Source organism: Macrobrachium rosenbergii, chromosome 55 (assembly GCF_040412425.1).
Source record: "Macrobrachium rosenbergii isolate ZJJX-2024 chromosome 55, ASM4041242v1, whole genome shotgun sequence".
NCBI lineage: Eukaryota > Metazoa > Arthropoda > Malacostraca > Decapoda > Palaemonidae > Macrobrachium > Macrobrachium rosenbergii.
Window position 1 is genome coordinate 49746141 of NC_089795.1, and position 19326 is coordinate 49765466.

General features: G+C 34.8%; 1 protein-coding gene and 1 long non-coding RNA gene across 7 annotated transcripts in view; one reads left to right on the forward strand and one right to left on the reverse strand.

The window, feature by feature from the left end:
- The window catches only part of Ptp36E (protein tyrosine phosphatase 36E), a 178726-nt gene that overhangs the window by 9267 nt on the left and 150133 nt on the right, over positions 1 to 19326 (forward strand). For 2 of the 6 annotated variants that reach the window (XM_067098470.1, XM_067098473.1), the window contains exon 1: positions 17966 to 19058. The exons of the other annotated variants lie outside the window; for them this stretch is intronic. In XM_067098470.1, the coding sequence (XP_066954571.1) occupies positions 18821 to 19058 (238 nt within the window). In that variant the 5' untranslated portion in view covers positions 17966 to 18820. Of the gene's footprint in view, positions 1 to 17965; positions 19059 to 19326 lie in introns of those variants that run through there. 6 annotated transcript variants of the gene reach the window in all.
- Positions 1 to 19326, reverse strand: part of LOC136835220 (uncharacterized) — a 179888-nt gene that overhangs the window by 5028 nt on the left and 155534 nt on the right. The gene's annotated exons all lie outside the window — the stretch shown is intronic.

A 19326-nucleotide genomic window follows, 5' to 3' on the forward strand; every position in this document is an offset into this window, starting at 1 on the left:
TATAAATATTATATATTCGATGTATAACAACCACTGTCAAAACAGGACAATATCACAGAATTAGTTTCGTATCACTCTAAGTTAGAGAATTCTCAAAGGAAATTATCATTATTATTATTATTATTATTATTATTATTATTATTATTATTATTATTATTATTATTATTATTATTATTATTCAAGAATTATGAAAGTAACGAGTAGATGCTGATATAGAGAAAAGAGTCATAGATATATTCTGTAATATATCTAAAATATAGAAGATAATCTTAGCTAATATTGTGATATTGTTACAAAAGCAGTGAATAGATTCTGATATAGAGAAAATAGTTCTAGATACATGTTATGATATATCTAAAATGCAGAAGATATTTTTAGCTAATGCTGTGATATTGTCATGTAGACATTACTTCAAACATGTGTCATCTCCTTCTCTCTATTTTAGGTTGGCTTGCCAGATGCATATTTAGATCATGTAGCTTTTTGTGTTTTTATTTTTATTTTGCATTTTGAAGTAGATTTTGCATCATTGCCAAACAGATTGCAAGAGTGCTTTAGTGCTTAGTGCTCTCGAGACTTTGAGAAATCAGCCTATTGTAGTATATTGTCTGTGTAAATAATATATGTAAATAATGAAACTTTGGTATAAATTATCCTTAAAATTATTTCCAACAATCTCTAAGAATGAGTAAAAATAAATATAAAAATTACTAAGAAATATATAAAGAATATGAGATAAGTATTACTGAGAGGTTACAATCACTGAAATGAACTGAAGTCAAAATCTTAAGGTATACAGATGATAGGTTTCAATAACATTTATCAAAATTATTACGTTTTACCAGTTTTGACAAGAAAACTACAAAAAGATAATAATAATAATAATAATAATAATAATAATAATAATAATAAATAATAATAATAATAATAATAATAATAATTAATTATTATTATTATTATTATTATTATTATTATCATAAAAAGACACAAGCTGTCTTAGCGATTATTATTTACATAAATATGAGTAGTCTTATGAAAGAACAAAGATTGTCAATGAGAGAGAGAGAGAGAGAGAGAGAGAGAGAGATTGCAGGAATCCTGAAGTGAATCTTACAAAATGGATAAATAAAAAATTAAGATTTCAAGAGAGAGAGAAGAGAGAGAGAGAGAGAGAGAGAGAGAGAGAGAGAGAGAGAGAGAGAGAGAGAGAGAGAGAGAGAGACTGCATGAATCCTGAAGAGAAACTTAAAAAATGGATAAATAAAAAATCAAGATTTCAAGAAAAGAGAGAGAGAGAGAGAGAGAGAGAGAGAGAGAGAACTCTCGTTTCCGCTCGGGATGTGTAAACATCCTGTAGGTCCAGATCAATGCGATTTCCACATAATGTCCATTACTACAAGACGTAGAATGTAAAAGTGATATCTTCTTTTTTCTTATATATGGCAAAAGAAAGGTTACATAAATGCAGCAGATTTAGTAGAAACTGACTATAGGAATGTAAAAGAATTGTCATCTTTTTCGGACATATGTTTAAAGAAAGGTTATGAAAATGCAATAGATTTAGCAGAAACGACTATAGGAATTTAAAAGAGATTTCTCCTTTTTTATTATATTAGTCAAAAGAAAGGTTATATATATGAAATAGATTTAGTAGATAGTTATCAAAGGAATATAAAAGATTTCTCCTTTTTCCGTATATATGACAAAAGAAAGGTTATGAAAATGTGATAGATTTAGTAGAAGCTGACTATAGGAATTTAAGAAGGATCTTTTTTCGATATGGCTAAAGAACGATTATAAAATTGCTATAGATTTAGTGGGAACTGACTATTGGAAACATGAAGTTTTTGCAATTTTTGGTGTAAAAACAAATAAAATGCATAAGTAATTCACTGCTAAAATTCTGTTTTTAATTGAATCGTTCCTGATTTCGTATAAACGATATCATGAACCTGTGGACAATTTCTAAATGTAATTTCAGAATTCACCGCAGAAAATTTTATGCAATTTTTTTTATTCAGCAGAAACAATTTATACGCAATTTAATTGAAGGTAATTCCAAATATTGTCTTCATATTACATTCAATAATATTTTCTTTTTGTACAAAAGTCGCTAGTATCTAATTTTAAATCTAAAAAATAGAATAATGGCAAAATATTGTTAATAATAAAATTACATGTATATATATGTAGATATATAATATAATATATATATATATATATATATATATATATATATATATATATATATATATATATATATATATATATATATATATATATATATATATATATATATATATATATATATATATATATATATATATATATATATATATATATATATATATATATATATATATATATATATATATATATATATATATATATATATATATATATATATATATATATATATATATATACTAGCTGACCAACCCGGCGCTGCCCGGGAAAACCCTGAATAACCACCAATAAACTGTCTCTCTCTCCCTCTCCCTCCTTCTTTCCCTAACACCCCCTCTTCTCTCTCTCTCTCTCTCTCTCTCTCTCTCCCAGGTTCTAATTTGAACTCATTCATTAAGACTGTATAAGAATATATGTCTTTTTTTTTTTAATTAGAAATATTTAGACTATACTCGCTCACACCTTTATGCCTCTTTCCTATTATTGGTACAGCAGCCCGTCTTCCACCCCCTCATCAGTCAACGGAATTTATTGGAAACGAAAAGTATTGAATTTTCTCATCGTGTAAATGAAAATTAGATATTTCTGTGTACCTATTTTTTGTGATTTTTTGAAAAATAGTTACCGACAGGTGTCACTTACCTATAACCTACAACTACTAGTAGTTCATGCATTTTGCCTTTATTTCACTGACCTTTGTCATATCATGCCTTACACAAATAGTAATGAACTATATGTCAAAAGAAAGGCAATTTATTTTATTTTTGTGCTGAATAAAAAAAATTAGGTGTCTCTGTTTAGCGATTTTTTGTGAATTAAGGAAAAAGTTGTAAAACATTTTCCAATAGGGCTAACTTGAACTCGTGATACGTATACTTTATATTGGTTTTAGGGACGTTTTTAACATAGCATAATGAATTACAACTCATTAACTTTACAATGACATCAGATTTATGAACGTAGCATTTAGTGTAAGGTTATACGGAACGATAGCAAAAAATTACCAATATGCATGTTCGTACGGCAATTATATCAACCCGTATAAAGCAGGTTTTGGTGAGTACCTAACGGTCAATTCGTACCTATGGTAATGACGTAATAAAGTATCATAAACAAAAGCATTTCCTTCGAGGAGGAATGTAAGGCAAACGGTTGAATAAATGCATAGTGATGAAAAATAGAAATGATATATATATATATATATATATATATATATATATATATATATATATATATATATATATATATATATATATATATCATTCTAATAAATAACCATAAACAAACATTTCATTTTCCTAAATGACAGGAATGCAGCAATAGGTGCGAATTGACTGGTAGATACTCCTCCAGTCTTGCTGTTCACTGGTTGATGTAGTTGCCAGGTGTCCGCTTAAAGTAAAAGTTTGTGAATCACCGAATTTGAGTTGATGCTTCTTCCATCAAATTTATAATATGCTGAGATAGGCTCAGGAAGGCCTGTACATGCAGTTAACTGGCAACCATTTCGTCAGCTGTCTCTTGCTGCTCACCACTCTGTTATCGATAATTAATTCCAAACCTCATTTAAGCCGATATAGGTTTTCAATGTTGATTTTATTGCGGTAATAAACAATTATATTAATAATTCTCATAAATTATGATCATAATTCACGTAAATTCTGACAAAAAATTTATGTTATTGGGTATTTGGATTTATTGTTGAAGGTTAATCATACGTCTAACAGTGCCTGGAAGAAAATATGGAGCATCAGGTGAAAAATGAGAATTAACCCGTAAAGCACTGAAGGAAAATGTGATGTAAGAACGAAAATTTAATTTGTTTTGTCTGTGCTTGTCTGCCACAGGGTAGGTGTTTGATTCTGAGTTATAAACCTTTCTGGGGTGACATAGAGGCCGTGTGCAAAATTTTGTTTGGGTCTGTCAAGCGGTTAGGATTTCCATAGTGTCCAAACAAATATACAAACATTCACTTTTATAATATATATATATATATATATATATATATATATATATATATATATATATATATATATATATATATATATATATTATATGAGATTTTGTCACTAAAGCACATGTGAATTTTTGATACTCACAAAAATTAAGCCAAAAATATAGCTTATTACTGATTTCACCATACCTTGAGAATAGCTTATACCCAAGAGGAATTATTGTTGATAAGTGCCTCTGCCCCGGGAAGGATTCGAACCTTCATAGGCGAATAGGTCATGCAGATAGTTTGTCACTGTTTTTACACCAAAAAAGTAGGTTTGAATCCTGGCAGGGACAGACGCATTTATGTAACTCCCGTTGGGTGTAAGTTATTCCCAAGGTATCGTCAATTAGATAGTGAGTGATATTTGTGGCTTAATACTGCGATCTCTCTCTCTCTCTCTTTCTCTCTATACATACACATATATACAGTATATACATACATATATGGATACATATGTGTGTTTGTCTGTAAATATATATATATGTATATATATATATATATATATATATATATATATATATATATATATATATATATATATATATATATATATATACATATACATACATATACATATACATATACATAATATACACACAAACCAGAATTTATAACCAAACTAAATACCTCATGACATCCACCTCCTTGGCTTCACATTCCACCCTAACTAACGAAACGAAAGCACAAAAAAAAAAAAAAAAAAACTGAAGACTCATCAATTACACAAGAAATATCCCCCCTCAAAAAAAAAAAAACCGAAAGTTAAAACCTTCTACTTCCTAGAGAGATATTTCCTGGTAACAGACAGACGCCCAGCCGAACTAATTAAGATACACGGCGCTACGTATCATAAAATCATATGACATCTAACTTTACCCGGGATTAAATTCTCGTTCCTCTAAACTGCAACCGAATTATAAACGTTTAACTCATCAGCGCTTTACTCTCGCGGCGCTGTCTGGCATCTTAATGGCATCCGTAGCCGAACTCTGGCTCCGGGTAGCCAAAGAACGCGCGTCAGAATCAGAAGACGCGCGTGAATTTTCACGCTCGGCGCGGCATCCACCTGACGATCACGCGCGGTTACAGCTTTGAAACAAAATCGCCAATAATAAAAGCACCCAGTTTATTGCTCACTTGTATTTTACTAATTTATTTATAATTTCATCTATTTATCTATTCATTTATTCATTTTTCTTTTCTAATAAGTGATCACTTCTTTCTATACTTCCAGTTATTTTCTGTAACGTATTTCAAATGAACAGTACATTCTTTGGAAGCACGAATTTCTAGTCAATGGCCCCTGTGGACTTGTTCTGAATGAGCAGGTGTTTTTCTTTTTCTGAATAATAATAATAATAATAATAATAATAATAATAATAATAATAATAATAATAATAATAATACCCTAAAACGATTCACCTTTTATTTTACTAATCTGTTTATATTTTTATCTATTTATCTATTCATTTATTTGTTAATTTTTCTTTTCTGATTAAGTAACCTCTTCCTTCCGTATTTCCTATGGCACGAACGAGAAGAGATAAGTATTAAAGTAACTTTTTTTAACGGTATATTTTTTCTGGAACGTTTGCGTAACATTGTGAATTGATATTAATATACTTTAAAATAATCTTGATTCTACGTCGCAAGAACTGTATACAAAATTCGATTGGACAGAAAATGCCAAAGTTCTTTTTACGAACCGATTTCAGTTTTGAACTGATTAGGAATGGCAGCATATACATCATTCGGTGCCCTTTATCATTGACTGTACTGAACCCGTGAATGCATGTTTATATATATATATATATATATATATATATATATATATATATATATATATATATATATATATATATATATATATTTTTATGTATGCATGTATATATGTATGTATTTATATGTATATACACACATATATATATGTGTGTGTGTGTGTGTATTTGTTTGTCCACTATAATAATCCAAACCGCTTAACAGACCCAGACAAAATTTTGTACACAGCCTCTGTCATCCCAGAAAGGTTTTTAACTCCAAATCAAACCCCTACCCCGTGACAGACATACAAACACAGAAAAAAACAAGTGAAATTTTCGTTTTTACGTCATCTTCTACTTCAGTTTTCTGGGTTGATTCTCATTTTTCACCTGACGCTTCACCTTTTCTTCTGGCGCTGCCAGAAGTATGATTAACCTACAGCAATAAATCTTGTGTACAACCAATTTTTTATCAAAATCTACATGAATTTTGATCATAATTTATTATAGTAATTAATATAATTGTTTATTACCTCGATAAAATCTACATTTAAAAGGTAAATTGATAATTTCTTTCCATAGTAAGCAAAGCTAAGTCTGCGCATGCGTAGTAGTGGCTTAATGCAACGATTTCAGCCAGCAGAAACCAGCACCAAACTCTTGCTCTGTCTCTCTCACATATAGCATATAAGTTGAGATGATATATTATTATACCTCAAATGATTCCATAATTCTAATACCTACTTCTTTGCAGAGCAAGCACCCATGAAAGGAATATATATCGAAAAATAGCTATTAATTTCACATACGCGACATCTGGCAACCACTTCATCATGTGAAAACGATAATCACAAGTCATTTGCCCTGCCCATTCATACATATGGTAGAAGATGTTGTATGATATAAAAAGTAGATAAGTTTTCGCTTTTTGCATATGGTGTTAAAATGGTCCCACACATGATCCTACGTCATTTATTACATGATCACCAACATTGTGTAGGAAGAACAACGTGTTGTTGGCTGTGCTGGAATAATCGAAATATTACCTTGGGCACTCCAGCAGTTGGAATTAATTATCGTGCGAACTGGCAAATAACTTCACTGTATACGGAAGATAAGTTTCTTTTCACGTTGCTTGGTACTGATTACCTGGAAGATAATGACTGATAATTCCAGATTCAAACTTTACAGGAATGTAGATCATTACATTTGGAAATCTTTTCCGAGAGGCACTTGGAGGGAAAATGTATTAAAGGCAAATAGGGATTAAATTAAGAAATGGCAACTACTGCACTTCGAAGTGCTCACAGTTTACACAACACATCAATTCATACCCTTTGCTGATGTAATCATACACAGTAAGGAATAGTATTCCCATCATGTAGGAAAATGCAATTATTGTTTATGGTTATATATTAGAATGATATATATTAATTTCTATCTTTTATCAATGTGTATTAATTCAAAATAATATATAACCGATTGCCTAACATTCCTCCAAGAAAGGAAAGATTTTGTTTGATTCATGATTACGTATGAATTGACCAAGTTCATAGATGCTGTACGTGTAACTTTATACACAATTCTACGGTAAGGAATTTGATGTCATTGTAAAGATAATGAGCGTTAATTTATTATGTTATGTTGAAACCAATATAAAAAATACGTATCACAAGTCGAAGTTAGCTGTATAGTGTTTTGCCACTTTTTTCTTAATATGATGAAGGGGTGGAAAGCTAACTTTTGCAGCAATTCACTTATTAATAGGAATGAAGTAAAAATGCATAAAAGAGTATAGACTAAATATTTCTTATTAAAAAACGACGCCTATTCTCATACAATATTAATGAATGAGTTTATGTTAGAAATGATGGGTTGGTTCAGTTTTTTATGAATTGGACAGTGAAGTTTACTTTCATTATAGTAACACGTATCATAAAAAGACATCGTTGGCCTAGGCTTATACCAAACTGTCTGTATCGCATGGTAATATTGTTTTAGATTTTGATTATATGATGTGGATTTATAATGGCCTACAAATAGCGTTGAAGGGTCTAACAGTGAAATGAATTATCCTACACATAATCTATTTATATTCTGATCAGAGTGTCTGAGATGCTTCCCACATGAAATACAGGGGGCTAATTGTCACGAAATTGGCACTAACCTGTTCACATATGCAATGACCTGTCAGTCGGTCGGAAGATATTTAGGTAATAACATCAGTTCATCCGTTCTGGTGGTGGACTGTCTCCGCCCACAAACTGTTGTCTACATGTAAGTTTTAATGGCAGTTTCGATGAACTGACAAAAGAAATGACAGGTATATCTAATCATGAATACACGGCCTTAGGTTACTGAATTCTATAATAGTGAATGGGTGTGTTGGGAGAGTGAGAAAGAGAGTGAGAGGAAAAGAAGAGAGAGAAGAGGGGGTGTTAGGGAGGGAGAGAGAGAGAGAGAGAGAGAGAGAGAGAGAGAGAGATTATCGAGATGTCATTCATTCAGAGTTTTTCTGGGCAGCGTCAGGTTGGTCAGCTAATATATATATATATATATATATATATATATATATATATATATATATATATTTATCAAAGTCGAAAACAGTTGCTTTAAACCTGATGAACAGCATGAGTTAAAGGAGAATTCCTTGTATTTCCTTTCAATGTACTTTCAATATATTCAGAATACCAACAGTACCTAAACTACCTTTGTCCCTCTTATCTACGATAAATATTTTTACCAAAGATTTATCGACCAGTATAAACATTTACCGGCTGTCGAAGATACGACAGATAATAAACAAATATATATATATATATATATGACCTATATATATGTTATATATGTATGTATACTCGTATGTTGTTGATGACTCTCATCGTGGCGTAAGTTACCGATGGGGTGCTAAATTATCAAACCCCAATTTTCATGTATGCAAATATATATCAATTACAAGGATTTCAAAATAATAGGCAAAGCTCGATGACCACCAACTGTCAATACTAGAATCTCTTTTATTAAACAACTGTTATATATATATATATATCTGTTGAGTTTCCGTTGGATAAAACAGATAATCACTATTTGCCTTCAGCACTATTTGTATTCATTCTTCTTTCTGTTATGTATTTTTATACTTTTATGTAAAATTTCTTTTTTTCTCGTTTTAAAATCTGAGTCTATTTTAATTCTGTTGTCTTTTTAATTTATATAAACATACATTGAAAGGAAATATTCTCCTTCTCCCTAACTATATATATATATATATATATGTATGTATATATATATATATATATATATATATATATATATCTATATATATATATATATATATATATATATATATATACTGGATAGAAATTAGCTGGAGAGTAGTATTAAACATAAAACTAAGATCAAAACCCTGCCTCATTTAAATTAGTCAGAATATATAGAAGAGAAATGACAAATAAATATTTATTGTGTATAAAACTGGTGTCTATGAGTATTGCATGTGAATCCACACTTCCCTTTAAATCTTTTCACAGGGAAGACACTTTGTGATAAATGATTTAAGCCTTTTCATCTAAGTTTCTATCATTTCCTCTTATTTTGCACGATTTGCTTATCTGCCTCCCCCCCAACACCCTTCTACATATATACGCGCACACATACACGGACACACACACACAATAAGTGATATTTGTGGCTTAATTGTTGTGAGTATAAAAAAGTTACAGGTTTTAAATGAAAAATCTTATATATATATATATATATATATATATATATATATATATATATATATATATATATATATATATATATATAATTTATATATATTTATAACCTAGCTATTAAGAATTGTTTTTGCAATATTCAGTTTTTTAGATTCAAAATTAGATACCAGCGATTTGTGTAGAAAAACATCATATAATCGAAAATATTATTTACATTCAGTTACACATTCATAATGTATAATAAAACACTTTCAGCAAACAAAGTGAATTCTGTAGAAGCCTGTGATAAGAGTCGATTTTTTTTTTACGGTACTGGCACCGAGAAGGGCATGAGTGCTCTTAAGAAAAGATGCAGGTTAAACTGTTTTGGAAACACAGAGGAAGGCAAAGAATTCCGCACTGGTTGAACCATTGCATTCCCAAGTTCCCACGGTGTATCTTTAGAGTACTGGCAGCTTTAGAATCGAAGAATGTCAGAAGAGAACGAGAACCATGAAATAAAAAAAAAAAATTTAATCATAATTATACGCGTACTTTCTAAATAAACTTCTTTTCATCATATTCTAAATGGTCAAGAAATGACATTAATTTATTATTAATTTATTTATTATTGCATATCTCTATTAATCGTTTTGTTATTTTATCATAGGAATAATTTTCTTTTCCTTTAACACTTCACACTCGTGTGCTGTGAAAGGTATGATGGACGAAACACTGCAAGACATTTATTTCAAGAATACACTGTAACCCTCTACCTACTGTACTCTTTATTGCCCTAAACTTTATTATTCTTTTTGTTTCTGCCTTCTATCAATCAACATCATTCTCAAATAACGCCATTATGTCCGATAACTGACATTCTGACAACCACTTACGTTAGTTTGAACTAAAAATTGGTCATTAACCATTTTAATTTCCCAACAGGAAGAACTTGAAAATGGAAAGAAAATGAATTTATAGTCATATCTTTTGGTGGCTAAATGAGCATGACAAAATATCCCCGAAAAATCTGAATATATTTACTTTGACAGATCTACAATACAATTAGTGTGATATAGACCCGGCAAAGGATTCGAACATCAATGACACTCAACAACAGGGCGCAGAAAAAGGAACATTCTGAGAGAACGTTGTTTCAAAGGCAGTGTTTCAGGGTTTTTCAAATTAAACGCGTCAGAGGGCTAAACGGTTTCAATTTAGGGGCAAAGGACGTGTGAGGTTACAGAGAGAGAGAGAGAGAGAGAGAGAGAGAGAGAGAGAGAGAGAGAGAGAGAGAGAGAAATAGCTATTGGAACTACCAGCGAGAGAGAGAGAGAGAGAGAGAGAGAGAGAGAGAGAGAGAGAGAGAGAGAGGGTTAATAGAATTCCCAAAGAGAAAGATAGATATATCTATTGGTTTTGCTAAACAGATAGATAGAGAAAGGGAGATCAAGAGAAAACGAGGTAAAGAAAACATACTGGGACTAGGTAGGAGAGAGAGAGAGAGAGAGAGAGAGAGAGAGAGAGACGGAGTTATCGGACCAGCCATGACCTAACCAGATAAGAAAACCAAGGGAGCAGGAGGCGCTCTTCCTAATTCCTTCCTTATCGTTTTCATGGACCTTTGTCTCAGCCGGACCCTTTGAGAGAGAGAGAGAGAGAGAGAGAGAGAGAGAGAGAGAGAGAGAGACTCACTGAGCAGGTGGTACATTGCATCATATCTCTGATGCCCCAAAGTCAGCACACAAACGGACCACCAGTTAAGATATCTCTCGTGTCATGAGATTCCTCTCGCAAAATGACGGCAGGCATTTGCCCCTCGCGATCTTCAATATCCTACGGAAGCCCTACGAAAAACGGAACTAGGAGGAGGGGAAAAAGGGCGTCTGTCAATTAGTTGCACCTCTATTATTTAATAAATAAATAAGAGAAAGAAGAAAGTGGCAGACGATAATTATTCACAGAATAGGTCTAGTGAAACATCAATAAGGGCCTCTCCAAATTAGTTATACCTCTATTTTGTAATAAATAAGAGAAAGAAGAAAGCGGCCGACGATAATCATTCATAGAATAGGTCTAGTGAAACATCGATCATGAATGACCTTCGGCGTTTGGATGCTTAAGGCTGCCCTCCCTGCCTCCACTGCCCAGCGCCAGCTGTGGCATCCTATCACTACTACCACCTGGGAATCAGCACAGAGCACCGAAGTACCTTCTGATCTGGGAAGATACCATCTGCTACAGGATACAGCACCTCTCGTGACACCCCTCGCCAAGGAGAAACATGGATCAAGGTTAGACTCGACGGGGGTCCTGGCAGGACTTCAAGGGGTCGAGTACTTCGACGTCTCGCAGGAGAGGCTTCTTCCCTTAGCGGGGGAGGGAGGAGGAGGAGGCGTAGGAGGCGTAGAAGGAGGAGGTCCAGACGTCATCGTCGCCGCAACCGAAAGCCAGCGACTGGCGGAGAGATCTCCGTCGGGAATCCTACCCAGGAGAACTGCTGCGCAGCTCCTAGCGGTGCCTCCTGACGAGGAAGGCATCGTCGTCCTCCTGAACGAGGCGTCCGTCGCGTCGAAGAGCTGGTCGAGGAGCACGAGCGCCTTCTTCTACATCGTCTATTTCTGTGCCCTGCTGGGTATCGTCGTCTACACGGAGACGACTAGAATGGTCATGGTGCCCATCACCATTTTCCTCATCGTGCTCTCTCTCGTGCTCTTCGTCTTCATCCTCTTCTGCGTGTGCTTCGTGCTGTTCCTCTGATGTCTGGACGGCGGCGGGAGTGAGGCACCCCTCACTTCGGCCGCGCGGAGGCACAAGGAGAACCGATGCGGCTGTCAGCTCAGGCACGTCGAGCTGAGGGATTTCCCGACGAGGGAGAGAGTGCTCTGACGGGGAGTGGCTCCTGAGGGGTAGGTTTCCTAGACTAGGCCTATGAGCAGGCGTTTCAAATCCAAAATTTTATTAGCATTACATATAATTCCTTAATTTTCCTGCCAAACTCCTGACGGTCAAGTTTCATAGACTAGGCCTATGAGCTTGAGCAGGCGTTTCCAATCCAAAATGTTGTTATTAGCCTTACTTATCCATCATTATCCAAATTATCTCCTACAGGTACCCTTTCAGTTACGACCTGTCCTAGAGCTAAAGCCTGTGCTGGCATAAGCCAGCTTAACCTAGAAGAATAAGAACTATTAATCTTACTTATCCATCGTTAGCTTTCCTGCAAAATGATCTCAGACAGGCACTATTTCAGTTACGGGCTGCCCAGAAGCAAAGGCGCGTGCTAGCATAAGGCCAGCTTAAACTAGAAAAATAAGAAGATGACTAAGAGCTAAGGCCAGTGCTGGCATAAGGCAAACTTAAACTAGAAGAATAATACGATGAAGAGTGGCAATTGAAGGCCAAGTCATGTGAAACGTGGAGATGAAATCCCGCAGAGTTTATCGATTATTGTCGTGGTTCCTTTAATTATAGAAGCAAACTTTTCTTATTATTATTATAATATATACAGTAAATACAAATGAGTAAAAAAAAAAAAAGCTACGACTGTTTGCAAATGGCACGTAATGATTTTATTCGCCACGACGTGAAAAACATCAGCTTGCGAAAAACAACTAATCTTTAATGTTACAAGACGTTACGAGAGATGGATGTATATCTAATGAAATTGAATGAACAATAAATAATGGACCGAGGCAATAAATTCTCTTATTCTGGATGGCGGCTCTCGGGCCTAGCTGTGACCCACTGCCGACTCACCAAAAGTATTTACAGACTGTCGGAAGTCATAGTGACGATTTTGTGAATGATTGAATGATGTATTACTTTAGCTGTCGTCGCAACAAATTTGTTAGGCGTATCTACAAAATGAACTTAACTCAAAGGAAACGAGTGTATTGTGATTTATAAGTATTAACCCTAGTTAAAGATAAATGAAATGTAAAAAATAATTAAATCAGGCGTAAAATACAATTAGGTACAACCATATACTGCAATGTATTAAAAGGTTTCATTTACTAATACAGAGAAAGCAAGTCTAACAGTGATAACTGAGAGAGAGAGAGAGAGAGAGAGAGAGAGAGAGAGAGAGAGAGAGAGAGAGAGAGAGAGAGAGAGAGATTTTGTGGAATTAATAATTCTCTACATGAAATCATTAAAAATGAGGTCACATTAAAGTTTCCATAGAGAGAGAGAGAGAGAGAGAGAGAGAGAGAGAGAGAGAGAGAGAGAGAGAGAGAGAGAGAGAGAGGCGCCCAAATGCCCTAGTTAATCAGCTGGCCAGGGGCCACCTGTCTTTAGCCCTCGTAAGAAAATACCCTCGACGACTGCACTACCAACTTCAGATTCAGGAATCCTCGATAGGAGAGAGAGAGAGAGAGAGAGAGAGAGAGAGAGAGAGAGAGAGAGAGAGAGAGAGAGAGAGATGGAGATGGAGGGGGGGGGGGATGGCGGACAAATTGTCAAGTTTGCTGGGCATTGACGCATTTACAGGTTTACGAATTTACGAATACAGGAAGGTCTATACTTCTTACAATGGGATGCAAGATTTCTCTTACAAAACTTGTTAAACGACTCCAATTGACTTTTGTTGTTCAGTGTAAAAGGAACGATGTGACATTTGCTGGGCATTTACGCACTCACAGACTTACGATTTTACGCAAATAAGAGGGCTAATGCATTGTACTATGGGATCTAAAATTGCTCCTATAGACCTTGTTCATCAATTGCGATTGACTTTTGATGTTCATTGCACAAGAAATGGCGTTAAATTTGCTAAATATTTACGCATTTACAGATTTACGATTTTACGAATATGAGGGTCTATCCGTTTTACAATCGGATGTAAAATTGCTCTTAAAAAACTTGCTATTATTGCATTTGACTTTTGATGTTCAGTGTAAAAGGTCCAATACTAAATTTGTATATGTAAAGAATTTACAGGTTTACGAATTTACGCAAATATGAGGGTCAATGCGTTGGGATGTAAAATTGCTTTTATAGAACTTGTTTATCATTTGCGATTATCTTGTGATGTTCAGTGTATAAGGACCAATGTGAAATTTGTATGTGTAAGAAATTTATAGTTTTACGAATTTACGAATACAAGAGGGTCTATGCGGCTTACAATGGGATGTTAAATTGTTCTTATACAACTTATTCATCAACTGCGATTGACTTTTGATGTCCAGTGTAAAAGAACAATGACAAATTTGCTAAACATTTACGCATTTACAAAATTTACGAATTTACGAACATATAACAGCCAGTGCGTCTTACAATGAGATGTAATATTGCGTTTATAAAACAAGATTTCTAGCTGTGAATAGTTTTTTTTTGTGTACTGTAAAACGATCACTGTAAATATTAACAGGTATTTGGAAATTTACAGATTTATGAATTTACAAACAAGTACCGCTAATACACCGTATTATAGGATGTAAAAATCCTCTTGTAAAACTTAATTATCAATCACGATTCTCTTTTGATGTTGTAAAAGGACCCAAGTGAAATTTACAAGTACTTACAAATTTACAAGTACGTGAATACAACTTGGCAATTGGATTTGATGTAGCACGACTTGGAGATCAGACCGCTATACAAAACGCGAAAATTAACATAATAATACTGATTACGAAGATTATTGATAATTACATAAAATTACATAAAGGCTTAGTTCTTACGCATTGTTCCACGCCACAGAAACTAGAGGGGTATTTATGGCTAAATTCACTGCACGTTATCAGGACGGCGTAGAACATGAGAGAGAGAGAGAGAGAGAGAGAGAGAGAGAGAGAGAGAGAGAGAGAGAGAGAGATGACCTAGGTATGTTCAGTCTTTGAAAGGAATATATAGTCATTTGAAAATAAGTAGGGTGAAACTATGTCTTACAGAGAGGTAAGGATATATAATTCTTTTTACTGTAATGTGAAAATTAGGACAGTTAAAATAAAGTAAATATAATATATATATACAATATATATATATATATATATATATATATATATATATATATATATATATATATATATATATATATTAATTTTGCTCTAATGCGAAAATACGAATTGGCAATTTAACATATTTGAAAAAGAATTACGAATACGCACTGAATTTCCTAGTAATGGAAACATACTGTGTTGGAAAAGAAACTTCAAAATGAAAACTGAGATTATACATAACTGCAATTACCCATTACAGTAAGGGGAGCTTGGCCTATTAAAAAATATATAAAAACTTATACAAACACTGGATTTAAAAAATGGATTTTCATCCTCGCTCAAAAAGGTGACGTGTTTCAGAAGACAATAAAAAGAATGATATATTTATGTCACTTGTAAAAGTATTTTTTAAACGTGATAATACAAAAAATCCGCGAATTTATTACTATATATAAATGTTTTGCCTCAACAATGAGATCACATACAAAAATCATCATTAAATTAGATAACTATAACTATACCTAGTATGGAGTCAGCATGACATGTAAATTATTCACTAGAGCAACATTTACTGATCTTATGAAAATAATCCTTGTTATTATTCATACATTTTTGTTTATTTTTATAAAACTGTTTTTTAACTTTCCATGGGTGGAATAAACTATTTTGGTCACAAGTGAAATTTAATGCTATTTTTAAAATGTTAGTATTTTGAGTAAAGCTGTCAAACTTAATATAAAACTTTGAACAAGAGAATACAAGTTGTTTCATGACTGGCATCTACGCGACGTTACGTCATTGATTTCATAGCTAAGATTTATCAAAAGTTTATACATATATATATGTGTGTGTATATATATATATATATATATATATATATATATATATATATATATATATATATATATAAATATATATAAGAGAGAGAGAGAGAGAGAGAGAGAGAGAGAGAGATGATTCAAGTCATCTAGCAAAAAAAGCCTGTATGAATCTTAAGCTAAAGGTAGCAAATTACCTAGGAGAAGCTTAAATAATGTCAAAGCAGGGTTCTTTAAAATCGGAGAAAGCACCCGCAAGCAAAAGGCCAGCTTAACCAACAAAAGTATTTATTATTAATAATAATAAATGAACAACTTTAAATGTTTATGTCTAGTGGTACAGAAAAATCAAATGGTTTCAGTTCACCAGACATGAGGTTCAAGTTCCTGATTGTTATAGATAACTTAGAACTTACAGGTAGCCTCTTTTCTTATAATAATACGGGCTTAACGCCAAAATTATTCAGTAATAATTGGAGATATACTGAACTAATAAAATCATCACTGAATTACTGGAGAATATATTAGAATATTGATTTTATACAGGTGTTTGACGATATTCGGTTTTGCCAGTAAATCAGTGACAGATATTTTATCTAGGAAAGTCAGTCGTGCATTTATGATGTCGTAGACAACCAGAATGAGAGTTTAACAGATATCACTTTTAATTTTTTTAGTTTTATAAATTATATTATTTTTTTGTAATGGGAGGGAGGGCAAGTCCTTTCCTTTTAGAATTTTATAAATTGTATTTTTTTTGTAATGGTTTGGGGGATAAATATTTTAATTTTTGAATTTTATAAATTAAATTCTATAAATTGTACTCTTTTTCTTTTTATGGAATGGAAGGGAGGGTTTAGTCCTTTTCTTTTTGAATTTTATAAATTGTATCCTTTTTCTTCTTTTGGAATGGAAGGGAGGGTAAGTCCTTTTCTTTTTGACTTTCATAAATTGTACCCTTTTTATTTTTTTGGAATGGAAGGGAGGGTAAGTCCTTTCCTTTTTGAATTTTATAAACTGTACACTTTTTCTTTTTCGGAAAGCAAGGGAGGGCGGGGGATTTAAGTCTTTGGGAATGACCAGAGCAAAGAAACAATAATAAGAATCGAGATTACAAGGATAGATTGGTCACCTCAGGACACAGGTAACTTGAAGCACAGATGAAGGAAATCCGGCTTAAAAAAAGGGAGATTTGTGATTAATAATATATCACAAAGGACCGAGAGCACGAGAATGCGCGAATTAAGGTGTGAGGGAGTGAGGTGTGAGGTGAGGTGTGTGTATGTGTGTGTGTCTCTGTAGCCAGTGATTGTGGTAGAGGTGGTTGTGTGGTGGCAGATGAGAGAGGAGGGAAGGAGGGAGGGAAGTAGGTGCCAGTGAGTGTAGGTAGGGTGTAGAACCGGGCCACTTCCCCCAATCCTTCTACCCCCTTTTCAGGGGACAGGGAGGGGGGAGGGGGGGGAGTCCCAGTGCCCCGTGCGCGTGTGGTGTGCACCAAATACTTGGCTTCTGTACCGGGTTCTTCAACCTACGGTTTTAGCTGCGGGAGGTGTGGGTAGCTAGAGCAGCAGCCATCACCAGCAGAGGAGGAAAGGCAGGGCCTAGCGAGCCTCGGGTGCTGCAGTAGTACCCTGGGATTTGCCCATCTGAAGACGTGCTCGTGTGTGTGCCGCCCGCGCGCGTCGTCCGTCTCGCAGTGGCGCGCCGCCCGCTCGCCCGCCCGCCCGCTTCCCCTCGAGAGTTTCGTCCCCTTCGGCACAATAGCCACAAAAGAGGGGTCTGGACGTGTGGAAATATATACCTGTCGGGGGAAAATGAGTGAGTGTGTCTAGGGTTCTTCTTCTTAGCTTCTTAGTCTCAGTGATCGACCGCCGCGTTTTCCCTCCTGCCGGAGGAGAAGAAGAAGAAGAGGGAGACGAAGCAGAAGGGGAGCGAGTGCCTTTAGGAAAGCTTGCCCCTTCCTTCCTTCCTGCCGTCCTTCCTTCCTCTCAAAGACAGCCCGACAAGAGGAGATCGCTGCTGTCTTCTTCGGGAGAAGGGCAGACGTAGTGAGTAGTGAAATCTGATGATTCGAACAGTGCCGTCGCCGAGTGTTCTCCGGGCGGTGGAGAGGTACCGAAGGGCACGTCATCATTATCATCGTCTCTCAGACGTCTGAAGAAGCCCCTTGGAGTGTTTTCGGGGGGAGTTTTCTATAAGAAAAAGTGCAAAGGAAGTAGTGTTTTGTTCAAGGGAGTTCTTAAAAGGAATATATCTAGAAAGGAAATCAAATCAGTAGTAGGAAATATCAGTAAGAGATAGCTGACGAAGGCTGTCCTCGAAGTGAAAAGGAGTTAAATACCATTCGTATTCTCTTCGGGAATTCATTCCTCCTTCTCCTCCTCCTCGGTGTCCAAAGTGAAACCAAAGTCGAGTTATGATGCGGGATAGGGATGCTATGTCCGCTGACGAGAGCGTGGCCTCGTCCTCGGCCGAGCCGAGCGTCGTGGCCGCCGAAAACGCAGCCGGGGGCAAGAGGAAGAAGGGCCGGTCCAAGTCGGCCTCCAGACTCCACGACAAGTCCAAGAACAAGGTCCGCCACTCCAAGGACCCCGTCTCCCTCCTGCCCAATCGTCTCCAACTCTCCATGCTCAATTCGGGACTTATCAATATCAGTAAGTAGACGAATAATCAGGAATTATACACTACCCTCCATCAAATCAGTAATTAGACACTCCTCCCAAATCAGTCATTAGACACTCCCTCCCAATCAGTAATTTGACACTCCCAACGCAGGGTTTAGACATTACCCCAGTAATTAGACACTCCTCCCCAAATCAGCAATTAAGCACTTTTAGACACCTCCCTCAAATCAGTAATTGGACACTCCCACCCCACGGTTGAGACATTTCCCCTCACAGTAATTAGACACTTCCCCCACAG